The sequence below is a fragment of the Palaemon carinicauda genome, chromosome 21 (genome assembly GCF_036898095.1).
Source record: "Palaemon carinicauda isolate YSFRI2023 chromosome 21, ASM3689809v2, whole genome shotgun sequence".
In the NCBI taxonomy this organism is placed as follows: Eukaryota; Metazoa; Arthropoda; class Malacostraca; order Decapoda; family Palaemonidae; genus Palaemon; species Palaemon carinicauda.
Window position 1 is genome coordinate 26485076 of NC_090745.1, and position 23427 is coordinate 26508502.

General features: G+C 39.1%; 1 protein-coding gene across 1 annotated transcript in view; it reads left to right on the top strand.

Moving 5' to 3' along the window:
* Positions 1–23427, top strand: part of LOC137615225 (2',5'-phosphodiesterase 12) — a 189246-nt gene that overhangs the window by 106035 nt on the left and 59784 nt on the right. The window contains exons 6-7 of the mRNA XM_068344906.1: positions 13318–13473; positions 13780–13900. Coding sequence (XP_068201007.1) covers positions 13318–13473; positions 13780–13900 — 277 coding nt within the window. The remainder of the gene's footprint in view (positions 1–13317; positions 13474–13779; positions 13901–23427) is intronic.

The following is a 23427-nucleotide window of genomic DNA, read 5'->3' on the forward strand; positions in this document are numbered from 1 at the left end:
TTATTGAAGATGTCGCTGGACAGATCAATTTGGAAGGCATACAACAGTGGTCTAGTCAAGGCCGATTTGCAAGTCGAAATCGTATTGGCTGCTAATCCCTGTCCATGAAGGTGAATGAAGAAGGACATGCAGAAATCAATGGTGATTTCCTTAGGATTTTTTGCCTTGACGAAAGAGACCCATTTTCTCCAAGATGATTCGTATTGCCGTCTTGTGGATTCGGTCTTGTATTCCTCGAGGAAGTCTAGACTTTTCTTCGAGATCCCAAACCTCTTCTTTGCGGCTAGGGAGAGAAAATCATGAGATGAAGGTCCTTGATTTTTGATGATGAAGCGAAGACAGTCGACTTCTGTACTTGTTGGGAGAGAACTGGGCCCGGGGAGAGGGATCAGCTTGGGCTGCAGTTCCAGGACCAGGGGGGGTACCAGTTGCTCCGGGGCCACTTGGGAGCCACTAGGGCCGCTGTCCCTTTGAAGGTTCTCAGCTTGGAGAGGACTTTCAGCAGAAGGTTGGTGGGAGGGAACAGGTAGATCTTGGACCATCTGTTCCAGTCCAGTGACATGGCATCCACTGCTTCTGCCTTGGGGTCCTCGTACGGGGCCACATACCGAGGAAGTTGATTGTTGTCGCTCGTTGCGAAGAGATCGATCTGAAGTTCTGGGACTTGGTGAGAGATGAAGGAGAATGATCTTGCGTCTAGAGACCATTCCGACTCTATCGGGCTTGTCCGAGATAGAGCGTCCGCTGTCACGTTGCGGAATCCTTGTAGGTGAACTGCAGACAGGTGCCATTTCTTCTTCTCTGCCAGACGGAAGATTGACAGAAGCACCTGATTTATCTGGGGCGATCTTGAGCCTTGGCGATTGAGACATCGAACTACCACCGAGTTGTCTAGGGTTAGACGAATATGGATCGAGGGAGGCGGGGAGAGTTTCTTCAGTGTTAGAAGGACCGCCATGGCCTCCAAGATGTTGATGTGAAACGTCTTGAACAGGGGAGACCATGTGCCTTGAGCCTGTTTTTGGTGGGAGTGACCTCCCCAACCCTCCAGCGAAGCGTCCGTGTGGATGTTGAGTGATGGAGGTGGGTGTTGAAGAGGAATGGACCTTTTCAGGGCCTTTGCTTCCGACCACGGCTTGAGGAGAAGTCGAAGTCTGTTTGGGAGCCGTCTCTTGAGGTCTCTTCGAGCGATGGATGCAGAACGTCTCCAGACTCCTGCGGCATCCTTTAGCTGTGCACGAAGCACCGGGTTTGTTACTGAGGCGAACTGTAGAGAGCCTAGAACTCGTTCCTGCTGGCGTCTTGAGATCCGCTTGGATTTCAGTAGTCGCTTGACAGACCCTGCTATTTCCTTCCTTTTCTTCTGGGGGATGGAAAGGCGGTGTGACTGAAGGTTCCATTGGATTCCTAACCATTGGAACTTCTGAGCTGGAGAGAGGCGAGATTTCTTCACGTTTATCTTGAATCCCAGGTGTTCTAGGTACTGGGTGACTTTGCTGCAGGATTTTAAACAATCCTCGGGCGATGGAGCCCAGACTAGCCAATCGTCGAGGTAGGCCATCACCTGGACGTCTCGGAGGCGGAGCTGTTGTACTATGGCGTCCGCCAGCTTTGTGAAGATCCGAGGGGCCACATTGAGGCCGAAGGGCATGGCCCTGAAGGCGTAGCTTTTCCTTTGGAGTCGAAATCCTAGGTAGGAGGAAGCGTGATGGTTCATTGGAACGTGCCAGTAGGCATCCGCCAGGTCTATGGAGACCGTGTAAGAACCTCGAGGCAGAAGGGTCCTTATCTGTTGAAGAGTCAGCATCTTGAACTTGTCGTTCGCTATGAATTTGTTGAGGGGGGATAAGTCCAAAATGACACTGAGTTTGTCGGAGTCTTTCTTGGGGACACAAAACAGTCTCCCTTGGAACCTGGTGAACTTTACCTTCCTTATCACCTTCTTGTTCAAGAGATCTAGGACATATTCTTCCAGAAAGGGGGTTGATTGTTGGAAGAATTGCTGGAAGGTTGGGGGTGGTTGAGTCCAACTCCAGCCTAGACCCTTCTTGACGATGCTGTGTGCCCAGGGATCGAAGGTCCAACGATCCTGGAATTGGCGGAGTCTTCCTCCCACCGGAAGCACTTCATTGCTTCTGGTGTCCCGAGGGCTTACTGCCTCGGCCGCTAGCTCCCCTTCCTCCTCTGCCTCTGGAGGGACGGTGAGACGCGTCTCTGCCTGCACCTCTGCTTGAGCCTCTACCTTTGGGACGAAAGGTAGTCGTTTGTTGCTCGAAAGCAGGGGTGAAAACCGGTGACTGTGACAAGACCGGTTGGGTGACCAGCTGAAAGGTCTGCTGTGGTTGAGCTGCCACTTGGGGAGTAGCGGGGTCCCGGAAACTGCCGTCTCTGTTGACGTTGCTGGGGTTTCTGCTTGGAGAAGTTCCTCTTAGGTTGAGGTCCGTCGTCCTGGGAGGATTTCCTCTTCTTTGACATGCCCCACTTGTGGAGAAGGTTCCTGTTCTCCGTGGCGGCCTTGTCGGTGATCTCTTTCACGAGGTCAGAGGGAAAAAGGTGCTTACCCCAGATGTTGGAGGAAATCAGCCTCCGGGGTTCGTGTTTCACAGTGGCACCTGAGAACACGAATTCTCGACAGGCTCTCCGAGCCTTCATGAAGTGATACAAATCCTTCACCAGGGTTGCCATGTGGGATTTGGCGAGTACCATGTAGTGGTCTGGGACTCTGGTGTCACAAGCCATGATGTCAAGTTGGACCTGGTGGGACATGGATGCTGCAAGCCTCTCCTTCGTATCTTGTTCCCGACGAAGGAGGTGGTCGTTGAGTTTCGGGAGGTCTTCGTTAAACTGACGTCCGGCTACGTCAGGATCTAGCTTTCCCACCACGAAAGTATGCTGGATATTCTTCCAGTGTCGAGCGTCGGGGGGGAGTTACTATGGAGAAGGGTCTGCACTCCTCCAGTGCAGGGCAGGGTTTTCCTTCTTCCACAGCCTTGAGGCACGCAGCGAAGGCCTTTTCCATGAATAGAAGGACTGCATCGTCGGGTGCGACGTAAGTAGGGTGCTTCTTGCTCAGGGCCGGAAGCTTAGAGCAGGTAAAACCCCTACTTTTAAATGCAGTGGCTAGCATAGCCTGGGCCTTCGAGAGATCGAACACTATCTCCTCCTTGGGTTCGGTCTCTTCTTTAGAGGCAGGTTCAGAACGAAGCCGGACGTAACAGTCCGGGTAAGCCTCAAAGTTTGGGAAGAACTCCACATCTTCCAGGGGGACCGTGCCGATCTTATCGCTGACAAAGATCCTGCCGGGTCGCGATAACCATATGCTCGGCATACCTCCAGGGGTTGGCATGTGAGCATGCAGGGAGATCCTTAACCGAGATCTTCTTCGGTTCTTTGGACCCCTTCATGGACCTGATGAACTCGAGTTTCTTTCAGCCTGTCGTCCATATTGGCTTTGATCATCCGGAACATCTCTTGGGCGGATGGAATGGGTTCCGGGGTAGCGGAGGTAGACGGGAGAGACACTTCCGTCGGTGTAGGAGTAGGGGCGGTGATGGAAGGAGGAGCGACCTCTTGCTCCGACTCGGTGTATTCCACCTGGTCCTCTTCATCTTCCGCACCTTGGGCCATAAGGGTCTTCTCCGTGCCCTCCGAAATATCCGACATATGTTCGTCGTTCTCGGAATCCAGGTGGCACTCGTGCATGGACTGGTCCATGACTACGTCTGGTTCCACCGTAATTTGGACAGTGGGGATTAGTCTACGTCTGGTTCCACCGTAATTTGGACAGTGGGGATTAGTTCTTTGGGCACCACAGAATTGGGGGAGGCCTTTGGGAACAGAAGGGACCTCAATTCTTCAGTGGCCAGGTATGGTCCAGTGGCATTCTTCTGGAAGCCACGCACCCACTTGCGTAGCTTATCCCGAGAAGTGTCTCTGACCTCCGCTGAGGGAGGATTATGGAAGGCATCGACTAGGCGATCCTGGCAGACCATACAGCTCTGCGGGTCCCAGAACTTCAAATCCCCTTTCTTGTTGGCACAAGGGGCGTGAGTCCTACACGCCGTATGCCCGTAGAAGTGCGGGCGTTTCACAGCGCAGAAGTCGTAATCACACTTCATCTGCTCCTCCCGTAAACGAAAGAGAAAATGAGTATGGGGGGAGTCATAAGAATGGCTCTTAAACTAAGTTAATATTAATCATTAATTTTAACTTGATAAAGGGTGTGATGCACAGAGGAAGGGTTGAGATAGGATAGGAACATACTCCGTGCATCCCGCACGGCTGGTTACCGTAACCTTCATCCTTGGACAATCCGAGGTGACCGAAGGCACAGGATAGAATTCAAGTAGAAGTCCATAGGGCAGATAGAATTCTATGGGAATTGTCAAGGATATAAGGTTGGGACTGAGGCCACTCAGTTCCAAATTAGGGGACTAAAAGATCCCATAGGGTAACGGCTTCCGGCAACCAGCCGCGCTAAGATACACGCAGCATGCTGGAAATCTGTGATATGCAAGAAGACAGCATGATTACCAATAGAACAGTAATAAGATACTGATCCATTTACATAAACAAGCCATCTGGTTGCAGTGTAGGGCTATCAATATCAGATGATAGCTAGTAGAAGGGGGTGCAAGTCGCCTTGACGCCTCCGGAAGGTCTCGGCAGACCGCCGGCACGCCGGAGGCCGCTCCAGCAGAGTTTCTGGCATTAGGACAGACAATATAGAAGTCAAGAGTAATACCAGGGTGGCGGCCGCCGGCACAGCGGCGGCACGCCGGCAGAGGGAGCGGCGGCTCCGGCAGCCGGAGGTTGCCGGCTTGGTGACAGGAACAAGGATGGTTATAGCAGAACCGGACTGCCGGCAGTGGATGCCGGCACTCTGGGGGCCGGCCGGCGGGCGGACGACCAAGCTATGAGGAAGGAGGGAGAGCCATCGGCTGGAAGCCGGCGGCAGGCGGCAGTCCCCCGGCACATGGAGGACTGGCGGCCGAGAGGATAAGGGACGAGTCACCAAGGTAGGAGGTGGGTATCACCGACAGTGGAGGCGGCAAGGGACCGGCACCCGGATAGTGAAAGAGACAGAAGGAGGGGTGTAGGGGTCCGGCCACGGACCCTCAGACATCCCGCCTGAGTGGGTGTACCCATGATAGAGGCTGACTCTATCACCCAGAAGCAGGGGCCGCAGAGGACCGGGAGCTAAGGTAGCCCAAGGGAGGGCTAGGGGACACCCAAGAGCGGGGGGGGGGGGGAGAGACCCCTGCATACAGAACACATCCAGTGGCTAACCCCATAGGACACTATGAAGGGTATATGTACCAGAGCGGACTGCACACAGAAGCTCAAGGTAGCCCTATCACTCCACCCTAGGAGGAGTTGTAGGACAGGGGACAGATGGGTATAGACTAACCTAAGTACAGTAGGGTCCCGAATTATGCGAGAATTTGGTCGATTAATGACCTCGTATAAATGGAAAATCGCTTATTTCGAAACACACAACTAACAGAAATAATTCCATTGCGGCCATGGCAACCAGCAATTTGCCTATTCAAATGTGTTTACTACCCATTTCCAATACTTTCTTTGTACTATACTGTATTTCTTTATAATATCAAATTGTTCTTGTAAATAAATCAAACATTTAATATACTTTAAAGTTCTAATAACTTGAAAAATGGTTTAAAATTACAACCAGGATAGGTGTAAACACCATATATTTCCCGTTATAACACGACCCAAAATACAGACAAATTTTAATGTTTGTCATATCTATTGTATAAGACAACTGGTGAATATCAAAACCATCACTCTATAGACTAGCTTTTGTTGAATGATTGAAAATCCAGAATTAACAAAATAAAGGCGATTTTATATCATGCGTTTCCTAAACTGGCACAATAAAAAACAACCAATGTTTTGTTTCCGTTTATCTCTGATCATAACAAAGAAACAGACGCACTTACTCATCTGTTAGTTTTTGCATCGACAGCAATCTTATCAGTATTGATTATATGTTGAATTTGTTATTACCAATGTTCTAATTATTTTTTATTAGAACTTTCAAATAAATGAAATGAATGCCATTTATGAAATGTTTTTCTTTATGATGCCGCATGAAACGGAAACCTTCCATTTGTTTACGCTCCATCTTCGATCATAATAAACAAACGAATGCATTAAACACACATGATCTAAGTCATAACTAATGATATTACAAACATTTAGTAAACATTGTTATTACAAATATTTTACTTACCGTAGCCATATAAATTCCTAAATTCGTAGCAAAGCTGGAAATTTTTTTTTCCTTATGCGTTTAATCCACAATAGCAAACTGCCGCTAATGACAGAGTGATAACTTACGATAATTCTAAACTGTTACGAAAGATAATTGTCCTTTCCATATCCAAAATACTTTTCCTAACTTCAGTTATAAGTCAACTTGTACCCACCTCAATTATGAATCCATATGCAAAAAAGGTAAAAGAAGAAAGTACTAGGCCTATTTTTAAAGTCACCGAACAATTAGGTTACCGCTATAACGTTCGATGAGAGAGAGAGAGAGAGAGAGAGAGAGAGAGAGAGATGGTTTTAAAGTACTAAACAATAAATGTGATAGGTTATAACACATTGGTGTTTATGTAACATTAACTGTATAGATGGTTTGAATAAGTTAAGAAATGGTGTAAACAATTCTTTGTTATTGTATTCGCGCGGAAGCTAGACATCAGCTGATGTGATCACAGCCAAAAGTAAAACAAAAATAAGTTAGCAATACTCGATTTTTAAAACACACCCGAAATTTAACAACATAAGTACATGTTTTATTATAGCGCAATTGACATTTAAAGAGTAAAAATTTTCTGGAATAGAATGGTGTTTCCTAAAAAATAGTGGTTTGCGGACGAAATCGGTTACCGTATTTTAAGCTATGATTGAAATGGATGTATACACGGTATAATTTTTTCGTTTTGTATTTAATTGACACTTCAAGAAAACCGATTTTGGTTTCTTCATCTATTTGTAAGTATTGTATAACGAGAGAGAGAGAGAGAGAGAGAGAGAGAGAGAGAATCAGCTGTTGTACTTGAATGCCGTGTTTTTGTTTCGTGTACCCCCTGAAGCGAGGAATTGATCGCCACAACTAACAATATTCATGTTAATTTCATTCTTAAACTCAAGTTGCCATATGTGAACTATGGTTTTATTTCTTATGGAGAGAGAGAGAGAGAGAGAGAGAGAGAGAGAGAGAGAGGGGGGGGGATTTCTGCCATCAAATCTCTCTCTCTCTCTCTCTCTCTCTCTCTCTCTCTAGATTTTATTTTACCGTCTACTCTACAAAACCAATGTTTGCAAATCAAATGTATACTGTTTAAAATATGACAAAATATTGACGACTCGTTACCGAAGTTTAGGCTATTCACTGCCGATAAACGAACCCAGTCTACTCGTGAAAACTTTGAACGCCCAAAGGGAAAAATAAGGCTTTTAAATATACTGTATTAAACAAAAATAATGCTTTAATATACCATCATTAACACTACCATAACTATTATCGTAAGGTTGGAGAAAGATAAAGATTGCCGAAAACGTAACCACATTTCTGTTTACATTTTGTCAGCTGGACTCGCACAGTTAACAGTTGATTTCATTGTTGATGTGGAATTTTATCCTTAAATAGGCTATTCATTATGAAATTATGTTAATGAAATGTAATGTTAATATTGTTTTGTAACATTTATTATAAATCACCGTATTTAGGGCTACCAATATACTTAAAAAGACAATAGATTTGATACATTTTGTAGTGCTTGACTCGCGAACTTTGAACAGCCTCGCAGATACAGAAAATTTATTTTTGAAAAATAGCGATCGCGGAAAAGGGGAATCTTGTAATTCGAACACGCTTAATTCGGGACCCTACTGTATAGGCTAGGCCATACAAGAGATAGGTGGGGAGGGGAGAAGAGAAGGGTCTTCCATGGAGGGGGTTCTGTACCAGAGCGGCCACTGAGGAAGGGAGGACTCTCCCTAGCCTAAGGTAAGGCAGCTTGACTGAAAACGGTGCATGGGTATAGTTTCAGCAAGGAACAGAACTAACCCCTCCAAAACCTAACCTAGAGCAGGGATGTACGTCCTGAACTAGGAAGGATGGAAGACATATCGCTATTGCAGGAAAAGTCGGAGACCTAGCCCTAGCAATAGAGGAAGGACTAGCCGTTCCTCACTCTCGGACGCAACCCTAAGGGGGGATCATTCCCTTAGGGAGGACAGAGAGGCGATAATATACTCTGATATGAGCTTGATCCCCTTACGTGGTAGGGGGAGCAAGGCTACACAGAGGGGATGCCCTAAGGCAGGGGATGAAGGAAGCATATAGGGGTCCTACATGTACAGTAGGGTCCCGAATTATGCGAGAATTTGGTCGATTAATGACCTCGTGTAAATGGAAAATCGCGAATTTCGAAACACACAACTAACAGAAATAATTCCATTGTGGCCATGGCAACCAGCAATTTGCCTATTCAAATGTGTTTACTACCCATTTCCAATACTTTCTTTGTACTATACTGTATTTTTTTATAATATCAAATTGTTTTTGTAAATAAATAAAACATTTAATATACTTTAAAGTTCTAATAACTTGAAAAATGGTTAAAATTATAACCAGGATAGGTGTAAACACCATATATTTCCCGTTACAACACAACCCAAAATACAGACAAATTTTAACGTTTGTAATATCGATTGTATAATACAACTGGTGAATAGCAAAACCATCACTCTATAGACTAGCTTGTTGTATGATTGAAAATCCAGAATTATCAAAATAAAGGCGATTTTATATCATGCGTTTCCTAAACACGCTAAAAAGCAGAATAGAAAACGACAACCAATGTTTTGTTTACGTTTAACTCTGATCACAACGAAGAAACAGACGCATTTATACATCTGTGTTTTTGAATTGACAGCAATTTTACCAAGTATAGATTATATGTTGAATTTGTTATTACCAATGTTCTAATTATTTTTTATTAGAACTTTCAAATAAATGAAATGAATGCCATTTATGAAATGTTTTTCTTTATGATGCCGCCTGAAACGGAAACCTTCCATTTGTTTACGCTCCATCTTCGATCATAATAAACAAACGAATGCATTAAACACACATGATCTAAGTCATAACTAATGATATTACAAACATTTAGTAAACATTATGTTATTACAAATATTTTACTTACCGTATCCATATAAATTCCTAAATTCGTAGCAAAGCTGGAATTTTTTTTTCCCTTATGCGTTTAATCCACAATAGCAAACTGCCGCTAATGACAGAGTGATAACTTACGATAATTCTAAACTGTTACGAAAGATAATTGTCCTTTCCATATCCAAAATACTTTTCCTAACTTCAGTTAGGAAAACCATATGCAAAAATGGTAAAAGAAGAAAGTACTAGGCCTATTTTTAAAGTCACCGAACAATTAGGTTACCGCTATAACGTTCGATGAGAGAGAGAGAGAGAGAGAGAGAGAGAGAGAGAGAGAGAGAGAGAGAGAGAGAGAGAGAGAGAGAGAGAGAGAGAGAGGGATGGTTTTAAAGTACTAAACAATAAATATGATAGGTTATAACACATTGGTGTTTATGTAATATTAACTGTATAGATGGTTTGAATAAGTTAAGAAATGGTGTAAACAATTCTTTGTTATTGTATTCGCGCGGAAGCTAGACATCAGCTGATGTGATCACAGCCAAAAGTAAAACAAAAATAAGTTAGCAATACTCGATTTTTAAAACACACCCGAAATTTTACAACATAAGTACATGTTTTATTATAGCGCAATTGACATTTAAAGAGTAAAAATTTTTTGGAATAGAATGGTGTTTCCTAAAAAATAGTGGTTTGCGGACGAAATCGGTTACCGTATTTTAAGCTATGATTGAAATGGATGTATACACGGTATAATTTTTTCGTTTTGTATTTAATTGACACTTCAAGAAAACCGATTTTGGTTTCTTCATCTATTTGTAAGTATTGTATAACGAGAGAGAGAGAGAGAGAGAGAGAGAGAGAGAGAGAGAGAGAGAGATATGACGCAGAAGGTTACAGACCTAGAACAGGGGAGGATGAAGGTGGGGGGAGTTATGAGATAGGCTGGGTGGACTGGCAGGGGAGACGGTAGGAGACGGGGGAAGGGGGGATTTGGTTGCCAGTGGCTAAAAATAGATTCTGAAAGACGGTAAAGGGAAAAACGAATCCCATCGAATAAACAGAATAAGGAAAGGGAATAAGATCCAGAGGAATAATAGATATAATGGAATGAAAATGACTAGATGGTGTTAGTTGTGATAAGAATAATTTAGATATTTGAAATAAGAGTGTCTGAGGAGGTATAGAAGGAATTCGTGATAAATATAGAGGAATATCAAAGGATACAGTTAGTTTGCATTAAAGGGTTTGTTATCGTTTATCGGCAGTGAATAGCCTAAACTTCGGTAACGAGTCGTCAATATTTTGTCATATTTTAAACAGTATACATTTGATTTGCAAACATTGGTTTTGTAGAGTAGACGGTAAAATAAAATCTAGAGAGAGAGAGAGAGAGAGAGAGAGAGAGAGAGAGAGAGAGAGAGAGAGAGAGATTTGATGGCAGAAATCTCTCTCTCTCTCTCTCTCTCTCTAGAGAGAGAGAGAGAGAGAGAGAGAGAGAGAGAGAGAGAGAGAGAGAGAGATTTCTGCCATCAAATCTCTCTCTCTCTCTCTCTCTCTCTCTCTCTCTAGATTTTATTTTACCGTCTACTCTACAAAACCAATGTTTGCAAATCAAATGTATAGCCTACTGTTTAATTATGACAAAATATTGACGACTGTTACCGAAGTTTAGGCTATTCACTGCCGATAAACGAACCCAGTCTACTCGTGAAAACCTTGAACGCCCAGAGGGAAAAATAAGGCTTTTAAATATACTGTACTAAACAAAAATAATGCTTTAATATACCATCATTAACACTACCATTACAATTATCGTAAGGTTGGAGAAAGATAAAGATTGCCGAGAACGTAACCACATTTCTGTTTACATTTTGTCAGCTGGACTCGCACAGTTAACAGTTGATTTCATTGTTGATGTGGAATTTTATCCTTAAATAGGCTATTCATTATGAAATTATGTTAATGAAATGTAATGTTAATATTGTTTTGTAACATTTATTATAAATCACCGTATTTAGGGCTACCAATATACTTAAAAAGACTATAGATTTGATACATTTTGTAGTGCTTGACTCGCGAACTTTGAACAGCGTCGTGGATACAGAAAATTTATTTTTGAAAAATAGCGATCGTGGAAAAGGGGAATCGTGTAATTCGAACACGCTTAATTCGGGACCCTACTGTAGGTTAGGTTAGAAAGACACACTATCTAACCTGTCCCCTATATGGTCCCTGAAGGCGAAAACACTTGCATCACAGTCAATAGTATTGTAAAATAATGCCACTATCTTCATAAATAAGCCTAGGATCACTGATAAATATCATGCATGCACACTGACATAGGCGCTCTGGCCTGGGGGCTATAGTAGCCAGCTGGTATGGGGTCAATCGATGACCGATAAAACGGCGTCAAAACACGATATAAAAGTTCCTAGCTATGAAGACTAAATAAACTAATAGTATTGATTAGTTAATAAGGCCGGAAGCGTTGTTGAGGCTAACTAAATAAGGCATGCAGAACAACGACGACGCCATAAAATGGCGGGTCCGGTTGAGGCACAGCTCTGCCACAAAACATCAAATATCTCGAAAATTAAAATTTACTTTACGGTCAGAGCTTAACTAAACAATACTGGAACCTTGTACTCAACTTTCCAGAAGAAGGGGAGGCCGAAGGTAGCGACATGACGAAGATGCAGTGAGATAAAAAGAGCGTAGGGAAAATCCGTCTAAGATAGGCGAGCTACTAAACGAAGGATGAGGACGGACGTGACGTCATTTAGCAATGGCGCCCGTTTGTTTACGTCTCGAGTACCAAAAGCAGCCACGGACGAGATTAGCTGTGGAACGGCTCCCAGCTATTCTCCGCCCTTACACACCGAAGTGTTAACTCTGTTCGGGGTGTAGATAGCTATGTGGCGCGTTAATACATGCGTCCCCTGTTGATATACGATGTCTTAAAAGGGAAACCTTTAGGATACTCGCTCCAGAAGTTAGAATTCTGTGATAACCTGTGGTTAAATTCTCTGGGAATATCTTAGTAGTTATTTACCCAAGGAAGCTACCTAAAAGGAACCTTCCATCAGGACGCCATGGCTTGAGCCCATATATATATATATATATATATATATATATATATATATATATATATATATATATTTTATATATATAATATATACATACATACATACAACATACATACACACACACATACATACACACACACACAGTGTATATACAGTATATATATAGCTAGAAATGGAGTGAAAAAAAAATTGACGGGTAGGTTGCTGTTTGCCGCCATGATGTGTTTCGAAATATACGAATTTCCAATTACACGAGGCCTTTCATCGACCAAATTCTCGCATAATTCGGGACTCTACTGTATATATATATATATATATATATATATATATATATATAGTATATATATATATATATATATATATATATATATATATATATATATAGTATATATATATATTATATATATATATATATATATATATATATATATATATATATATATATATTTGGATTTGAAAGAAGGATCTCACCACTAGTTAGCAAGTAACCTTGAAATATGATTATGTCCTTATGATCCTCAGTGGTAAGGAAAATACTTTTAAAGGCCCATATACAGTATATACATACTGTGCTAAAGTCTATTCAATCAATTTACAACAAAATTTTGAAGCCCGAGTTCTCCAAATATAATACTTTTGGTAAAAAATTGCTACTACTTTTTTTTAATACTGACTGCTTTTTATCATTCAATATTGAAAAGTATGAAATTGTATAGCCTACTATCTGTACATTCACTTTTAGAAACAAAATGAAGAACTTCTATTTGAAAAAGAACTACATGTTTAAAAGTAACTTCTGTACATAGATAAAATAATACACTATACCTATAAAAAAATGATAATTAAAATGCTAAGAGATTGTTCAAACATTTTTCAAGTAAAAGAATTATCAAGAAAAAATATTTTGAAATAACTCCAAAATAATATTTTTATAGGGTCCAAGTTTTGCTCCTTAAATTTTATTTAATATGTAAAGTTTTATTTCCTTATCTTTATAAAATGATTGTGATTTTTTAGGTCTCTGTACTTGAAAGCGTGGAGGACCCTTCAAGAATAATTGTTCTTGGAAATACTCACCTTTATTTCCATCCAAATGCAGACCATATTAGAATTCTTCAGGGTGGAATATGTATGCAGCTTTTGCAACAAATAATTTGTCTCTATCAGACAAAGGTAATCAAGACCCAAGGCCCATATGTCTTAATGTTTTCCCTACATCATTCAAAATTGTATTTTTGGTTAGAGTTAAAATTTCTAAGTCGGATTTGATGAAAAAAGTTTAGTTGTAACTTTGCACATTATTTAGCATCACTTTTGATGTATTAGATTAATTGGAATTCATTAGAAATCTGGAAGCCTATTATTTCCATTTTAGAAAGCACTTGAGTCGTATGTTTGAAGATTGTAGAAAACAATTACGGTATTTTAGAACCTGTAAGGTATTTTTAATTTTGAATACTTTAAACTTTTCTTTTGTAGAGCCCAGAAAAAGATGTAAGCTTGCTATTTTGTGGCGACTTCAATAGCACACCAGAGTTTGGCATATATCGTTTTATGACTACACAGCTTATTGACACCGAGGATGTTGACTGGAGTAGTTGTAAGTTACAATATAGAAGTTGCATTGTATGACTGTATCTCAGCATGCAAATATACAGTACTGGTGAATCTATTTTAATAGAAATTGAAATTGTTTTCTATGAACCTCTCTTGGTGTTCATATTCCTTCTTCTTCAGAAGCTTGGTTTATCAGCATTCACCCCTAAAATTTATGAACATTTCTCATTTTCTTTCCTTTCAAAAGACATGCCACTAATACAGTGTAATAATGAAAAACACTAGTTGTTAATGGCAAAAGGGCCTTCATTTCAATTTCTATGTTGCCGTTGGTATAACTTGACGTAACCCTTTCCTGGATTGTGATAAGTTTAATTGCATTCTAAGTGGCCTTTCACTGGACTTCATAGTAACACTTAGCACTGTGATTTAATTACGGTTGTGAGCAGTGCATTCACCTCATTTTTCCTCGTAATGAAGGTATGTTTCAATTTCAAGTGTCAATTAAATTTGCATTTAGTTGAAGGGGAAATCTAGAGAAGACTAGGGTAGTTGTTTATAGCAAAGATGATGAATATGACATGCCAGCATCATTCTTTATTTCTCAGTTAACTTGCCTAGTTTTGACAGTGATGCACTTCAAAGCTTTGGCTTATCATATTTAGCTTCCTTTGTTTGATCTCAGAAGGTCACTTCCCCCAATTTTGGGGGGTTTCCGACATCAAACAAAGAAAAAAAAGGGGACCTTTCCTCTCTACGTTCCTCCCAGCCTGACAAGGGACTCAACCGAGTTCGGCTGGTACTGCTAGGGTGCCACAGCCAACCCTCCCCCGTTATTCACCACAAATGAAGCTTCATAACACTGAATCCCCTACTGCTGCTACCTCTGCAGTCATCCAAAGCGACCGGAGGAAGCAGCAGGGCCTAACGGAACTACGTCACAATCGCTCGTCATGCATTCCTATTTCTAGCACGCTCTTTTGCCTCTATCACATCTATCCTCCTATCACCCAGAGCTTTCTTAACTCCATCCATCCACCCAAGTTTTGGCCTTCCTCTTGTACTTCTCCATCAACTCTTGCATTCCTCACCTTTTTTAGCAAACAGCCATTTTCCATTCTCTCAACATGGCTAAACCACCTCAACACATTCATATCCACTCTAGCTGCTAACTCATTTCTTACACCCGTTCTCACCCTCACTACTTCGTTCCTAACCCTATCTACTCGAGATACACCAGCCATACTCCTTAGACACTTCATCTCAAACACATTCAATTTCTTTCTCTCTGTCACTTTCATTCCCCACAACTCTGATCCATACATTGCAGTTGGTACAATCACTTTCTCATACAGAACTCTTTACATTCATGCCCAACCCTCTATTCTTTACCACTCCCTTCACTCCCCCAACACTTTACATCCTTCATTCACTCTATGCCTACATCTGCTTCCACTCCACCATTTGCTGCAACAACAGACCCCAAGTACTTAAACTGATCCACCTCCTCAAGTAACTCTCCATTCAACATGACACTCAACCTCGCACCACCTTCCCTTCTCGTACATCTCATAACCTTACTCTTAACCACATGAACTCTCAACTTCTTTCTCTCACATACCCTTCCAAATTCTGTCACTAATCAGCCAAGCTTCTCTTCCGAATCTGCAACCAGTACAGTATCATCTGCAAACAACAACTGATTTACCTCCCATTCATGATCATTCTCGTCTACTAGTTTCAATCCTCGTCCAAGCACTCAAGCATTCATCTCTCTCACCACTCCATCAACATAAAAGTTAAACAGCCATGGCGACATCACACATCCCTTTCTCAGCCCCACTCTCACCGGAAACCAATCGCTCACTTCATTTCCTATTCTAACACGTGTTTTACTACCTTTGTAGAAACTTTTCATTGCTTGCAACAACCTTCCACCAATTTCATATAACCTCATCACATTCCACATCGCTTCCCTATCAACTCTTATCATGACCATAAACGCAACATACACCTCCTTACCTTTTGCTAAATATTTCTCCCATATCTGCCTAACTGTAAAATCTGATTCATACATACCCTACCTCTTCTAAAACCACCCTGTACTTCTAAGATTGCATTCTCTGTTTTATCCTTAATCCTATTAATCAGTACTTTACCATACACTTTTCCAACCACACTCAACAAACTAATACCCCTTGAATTACAAAGTAATTCTGATATTACTGGGCCAGTTACTGTCCCTAATATGATATAGGGTAATAGTGTTCTTGTGTAAGGGTTTTGAATGTTCACTGCACATCACTGAGTCGGGATCTTCTTGCAGATCCCAAACGTCTTAAATAAATTTAGATCCCTCTGCAGTGAAACCCTTGCATTCAAACTCCTGGTTGCTCTGTTAGGTGGCTAGATTGCGAGGCAAAAGACAGAGTTGGTAGTCTGTATCCCATATCCCTCCACTCGCTTAAGTAAGGGCAATTAAGCAATGTCATTTTTTATCAGTCGATGGCATTTCATATTATATGATTTTCTTAGCTCTTTAATATTGAATGTTATGTTTCAGCTAAAGCTAGTCTATTTCAGCACCTTTTGGATGGCAGTATGTTTTGTTCACTTACTAGCTCGTACACTTTCTTATAACTGGTTAATGTTAGCTGGGTAATGATAAACTTTAATAATATTTTACAAATTGAGTCCTACTGGAAGTGAACTTATAGTGATATTATTATTATTATTATTATTATTATTATTATTATTATTATTATTATTATTATTATTATTATTATTATTATTATTACTAGCTAATCTACAACCCTAGTTGGAAAAGCAAGATGCTATAAGGATTATTTCTATTCAGTGAAAGAAATTGAGGAAAGAATAAATTTTTGTTATTATTATGTAGGTAAGTGGACAATTAATAAAAGGGAAGAAATGCACATAACTAAAAGACAGCATAAGTACACCAGGTGCCCTGTTGCAAAGTATTTGCCTTGACTGAATTTTCTGAAACAATACCTGGGTAATTGAATAGCAGCTCCCGTACCAGTTTTAAATAATATAAATGAGCTGGTTGTAATCCTTAGTTTTGATTTATCCTTCTTTACAGTAAATTTCATTTAAACCTTGTGTTCCTCATTAAAAACTTCCTAATAAGTTGTTGAAGTTAAGTTTGGAAGCTGTTTTTTCTTCAAGTATACGAAGACAGCTTCTTGCTAGACTACAATTCTCAATTTTTCCTCTTTGTAATGGGTAAAGCTGTAAATCTTTTATTAATTTCAAGGCACGAATACCTCAACAGATGATGTTACCTGTACTAGACTAATCAGTTACAGTAATACCTTGAGATACGAATTTAGTTCGTTCCATGACCACCGACGTATCTCAAAATAATTATTCCCATTAGAATTACAAGAAACAGAATTAATTCGTTCCACGGGTGAGAAATTTACCCAAAACAAGCTCAAATTATGCTCAAATTACACTCAACGATCACTAAAAAAAGATGAATACAACAGTAATGACACGGAAATTGATATATGATGATAAATGTTAATAAAATCTAAAAAAATAGAGTTGTACTCACCGCCTAGGCAGGTGCTAGTGTACGGGATGCATACAAGGAGGGAGAGAGGGAGAGAAGCAAGGCTACCACGCGCACACACACATACAATATGGTAGCTGTAGAAAGCGGCAAGATAAACACAATTAAAATGTTGTATGAGCATACTGAATGCTTAATATTTAAGGCTTTCAAATTTTAAGAATGAAGAGTAAAAAGCAATAAAAAAATAGTTGTACTCACCGCGTAAGCGAGCGCTAGCAGCCTACGGGATGCATGCCAGGAAGAGGGAGGGAGAGAAGCAAGGCTACCAGTACACACACGCACGATATGGTATGTGTAGAAAGCAGCAAGATTATACACAATTGAAAACATTGAATGAACTTGCTAAGTACTTAATATTTAAGTCTTCATGTAACCGAAAGGATGAATAAAAAGATAAATAAAGATTAAAATTGTAACCAACTTACCATGGAGACAGGGATGAGCGGCGAACGAAGGTGAGCTAAGAGTAGGAGGCAGGGAGAGAGGGCTGAGACAGCATAGCCTAGCCTATGATACACATACACACACAAACACAACTTTTTTTCTTGCTTTGTATTTCGTAAACACAACAACACAATATTTTCTATGTGACGACAACGAACACACTGGGAGAGAGAAGTTCGGGTAACCTCGGGTACTAAGTGAGCGTTCGGATCATCTTGGGTAGCCAAACGAACACTCTGCCACCTACCGATAGCGTCGCGCAATTTTTGAAATCGTATCTCAAAAAAATTGTCGTATCATAGGGCATAAATATAGTTACAATGTATCTTCGTATTTCAAAAAATCGTATCTTAATGCATTCGTATCTTAAGGTATTACTGTACTTGATCTTTTTCTAGTTTGTTTAATTTCCTCCCTTGAACTCACCATTACTGCTAATGAACACAAATATTTCAGTGCAGGGTTTACAAGCTGGTTATATAAAGTATTGCTGTTTGTGGGTAATATTGTAGGAAGTCTTCTTGAAATACTTTCCTTATCAGTTTCTATATTTGAATTTATTTCTAGTATTACTGAAGTCTTACTTTACAGTAGAAGACTAGGCCAGTTAATTATAAAGGGAATGATGGTTGTCATTCCACTCAAGATATTGTCTTTGTAACAGACTAATGAGTTTAGTTTTTAGTCTTAGGAATTTAATATCTTTATTGGAAGCTCAGAATCCTGTAAGTCTTCATTCAGGGTAATATTTCAGGCCTAATCTGCCCTGTTAAAAACTCTAGCCTAACTCCTCAATGGGTACGTAGTAGTTCTAGTACACTATTCAGTAATGGTTTTGATGATACACAGCCCCTCCTAGGTTTGAGATCCTCTCGTGGTCCATTGAATTCTTTATTTACTTTTGCCGCTTCTGGCGTGTAACCCTCACACCCCTGTATTTTTATCTATTCTTTTAGATATGTGGAATTTGCAAGGCAAAGACTGAGATAGTAGCTTGGATTCTTACATACAGGGTACTTCCTCTCTATAGATCTACTTGAATTTTAGTGCCTAGATGGTAGTCTGAATATTTTATCACTCCTCTTAATGAAATTAGGGCCTATTTAAACTTTTATTATTCTGTGGTTAGCATGGCAAATAGTAGAATTCCCTTAGACTATATTTTAATTTTGAAAGATTCAATTAGATTCACTAAATTTGTTTTATTGCATTATGTTTGAGTGGCTGTGTACGTAGTTCGCTTGCAAGTTAGGCCAATAATTCAACTCATGTCTTTATCTTATGGGGTAAATGTAGGGATTAGTGCCTCATTTTGTAATGGTCGTGGGTTTAGTATTTAAATGATAAATGTAAAGTAGTTAATGTTAGAAAACATTTGTATATCAGGGCTGTGGAGTCTGTACCAAAACCTTTCGACTCCTACTCCGACTCCTCTCTTTTTTGTACCTACGAGTCCGACTCCTTTATACAATATTTACTCCAAAATCAATTATACCCTGTTAATTGCTAGAAAACATTTTTTTTTACTAGATGTTAGTATACTATCGACATGTCTGTGGCTAAGTAACTGCCATTTTTTAATTATTGTCCACTGTACAGTCAAAATGAAACTGATGACAACACAGAGTTAGGAGAAATAAACCTGTACTCTTATCAAACAAACGTATTATTGAGAAAGCCAGCTCCACCTTGGTAAACATTTTCAATATTCAATATTAAATGAAAACTGAAATTTCAAATTAATCTTTTTTAGTGGTATGAAGTCACTAGATGAGTAAGTAAATAAAATCACACATGAAAGAATGAAAATGATAATATTACTGAACTCCTATGGAAGATTTAAACATTTGTTCTTAGGAACAAAATTGCCTTAGTCAGGTCTTCCTTTATTGAAGCCTTTAGATCTGATCTGATTATTTTCAGTGCAGAAAAGTCTTTCAACGCTGACTTGGGTGGATGGCATTGCTGTTAGAGGTTTAGCTACATCACGGATGATTTTTGGATAAGCTTGGATGGCTTCTTCTACTGTCACTTTCGGAGATCGATCAAACATTTCTATTTCATTCAAAGCATCAGAGAAATCTTGTTTTTATTTCATCATCATGGTGTCTGTTGCATCTTCACTTCTATGATGCTTAACATGTGTTTGTTCTATTGGCTCACAATAGGAATCAAAGTCTACTTTTGCACCATCAGTGCTTTTAGTTTCTTTTGCTGGCAGTTGAGGCGCCTCTGGTTCGATAATTTCATATCAAAGCTGGTAGCTTTGACACGAGTGTTGCTAGTTCATAGAGTGCCTCTTTTCCTTTAGAATGTTGTTTCTTACATGCCATTTCATGTATCACTCACGCATTCTTATATTCCACCTTACTAACAAAATTTAAAATTTTACACATGGACCATCAACTTATGATAATATACTATATAATTTGCTATATAAATCTTAAAAATATACGATAAATGAGCAACTCGCAAGCCCAAGTCAGCTGATTTTCTCTCTCTCTCTCTCTCTCTCTCTCTCTCTCTCTCTCTCTCTCTCTCTCTCTCTCTCTCTCTCTCTCTCTCGTGTTTATATTGACTAGCGGCTTCTTTCGATAATACGGTGCTTCCCTCAGTCCATCTTTATAAGTTCATCATATCGAACATAATCCAAGACATAATTACCATTGGATGCATGAGTGTTAGAATGTAATGAACTATTTTGAATGAATTGATAAAATCCCTTCTGATGGAAAGACACGTGTTTGCTATCATGATTGCGCTCGCATACATTTTGTTACTGTACACAATCTATTCTTTACTTCTCATTCCAGGGATTGATACAATCATTTCACAAACAATATTACAACAGACTAATTTTTGTACTTCATTTCTTTATCACATCTCCCACTTCAATGGGTTAGAAAATTAAGAGGTAAGGATAAAAGTATCGGAAGTAACGTTATAATCATTGCGTAAAATACACCCACGATAATTCGCCAAAAAGAAAAAAAAAAGTTATGTTATGAATAATTAAATTAAATAGCAGTTGTTTTGCTTGCATATCGATCACCGTACAACAGTAAACAAAGTAGCATAAGACTGACATTTTGACATGCATACTCTTGTTCACTATGGAGAAAAGATCAAGAAAATATACTGCCAAATATAAACAAACAACTGTAAACGAAGGCGAGAAAACAAACAATATTCATAGCCACTATTCTGTTTGGAATCGGGGAAAACTGTGTAGGAAACTAGAGGAAACAAAGTTAAATTTAGTGGGAACTTATGAATTTGCAAATTGCATAAATGTAAAAGCCAGATTTTGAAGATAAAGATAGTGCCTAAAAACAGATAATATAAATTTGGTATAACCCGATATCGTTAATAATTTTGTTAGCTTTATAATCAAGCACCCCAGAGCTAAAAAAACATATATATTTATATAAATTATTGTGCATCGGCAACTTGAATGAAACTCCGGTTAACTTCTATATGCGATTCAATTCAAAAGTAAACAAAATATGAGAGAAGTACTTAAAATAAAACTATTGATATTAGTTTGCTAATTGGAAGATGATAGATCAAGTAATAATTGTTACTTTTAAGAAATACGAAATATCCTTCGGTAGATTACCTTAATCAGCTGATTTGGAAACATAAACAGTGGAAAAGATTATATAACCGTAAACAATGGGGAGGATTATAATTCGCTATGATACTAAAATGTGGATATTACATACATTATTATTTAATACAGTTAAGTAAAACATCAGTTTGATCAAAATCTGGTTTATTCAAAATATAGCTGTATGTTTTTACCAGAGTAAATGGATATACAGTTTGAACAACGACGTAGCCTAGTCCAAGAGTGCATATGCTAATATTATACCTTGTGTATGATGCGATCCTATTGAATTTAGCTTCAAATTAGTCTTTAAAACTTGTATGTTACACAAGTACAGTAGGGTCCCGAATTATGCGAGAATTTGGTCGATTAATGACCTCGTATAAATGGAAAATCGCTTATTTCGAAACACACAACTAACAGAAATAATTCCATTGCGGCCATGGCAACCAGCAATTTGCCTATTCAAATGTGTTTACTACCCATTTCTAATACTTTCTTTGTACTATACTGTATTTCTTTATAATATCAAATTGTTCTTGTAAATAAATCAAACATTTAATATACTTTAAAGTTCTAATAACTTGAAAAATGGTTAAAATTACAACCAGGATAGGTGTAAACACCATATATTTCCCGTTATAACACGACCCAAAATACAGACAAATTTTAATGTTTGTCATATCTATTGTATAAGACAACTGGTGAATAGCAAAACCATCACTCTATAGACTAGCTTTTGTTGAATGATTGAAAATCCAGAATTAACAAAATAAAAGCGATTTTATATCATGCGTTTCCTAAACACGCCAAAAAGCACAATAAAAAACAACCAATGTTTTGTTTCCGTTTATCTCTGATCATAACGAAGAAACAGACGCAATTACTCATCTGTTAGTTTTTGCATCGACAGCAATTTTATCAGTATTGATTATATGTTGAATTTGTTATTACCAATGTTCTAATTATTTTTTATTAGAACTTTCAAATAAATGAAATGAATGCCATTTATGAAATGTTTTTCTTTATGATGCCGCCTGAAACGGAAACCTTCCAATTGTTTACGCTCCATCTTCGATCATAATAAACAAACGAATGCATTAAATACACATGATCTAAGTCATAACTAATGATATTACAAACATTTAGTAAACATTATGTTATTACAAATATTTTACTTACCGTATCCATATAAATTCCTAAATTCGTAGCAAAGCTGGAATTTTTTTTTTCCTTATGCGTTTAATCCACAATAGCAAACTGCCGCTAAAGACAGAGTGATAACTTACGATAATTCTAAACTGTTACGAAAGATAATTGTCCTTTCCATATCCAAAATACTTTTCCTAACTTCAGTTATAAGTTAACTTGTACCAACCTCAATTATGGATCCATATGCAAAAAAGGTAAAAGAAGAAAGTACTAGGCCTATTTTTAAAGTCACCGAACAATTAGGTTACCGCTATAACGTTCGATGTGTGAGAGAGAGAGAGAGAGAGAGAGAGAGAGAGAGAGAGAGAGAGAGAGAGAGAGAGAGAGAGAGGGGATGGTTTTAAAGTACTAAACAATAAATATGATAGGTTATACACATTGGTGTTTATGTAATATTAACTGTATAGATGGTTTGAATAAGTTAAGAAATGGTGTAAACAATTCTTTGTTATTGTATTCGCGCGGAAGCTAGACATGAGCTGACGTGATCACAGCCAAAAGTAAAACAAAAATAAGTTAGCAATACTCGATTTTTAAAACACACCCGAAATTTAACAACATAAGTACATGTTTTATTATAGCGCAATTGACATTTAAAGAGTAAAAATTTTCTGGAATAGAATGGTGTTTCCTAAAAAATAGTGGTTTGCGGACGAAATCGGTTACCGTATTTTAAGCTATGATTGAAATGGATGTATAC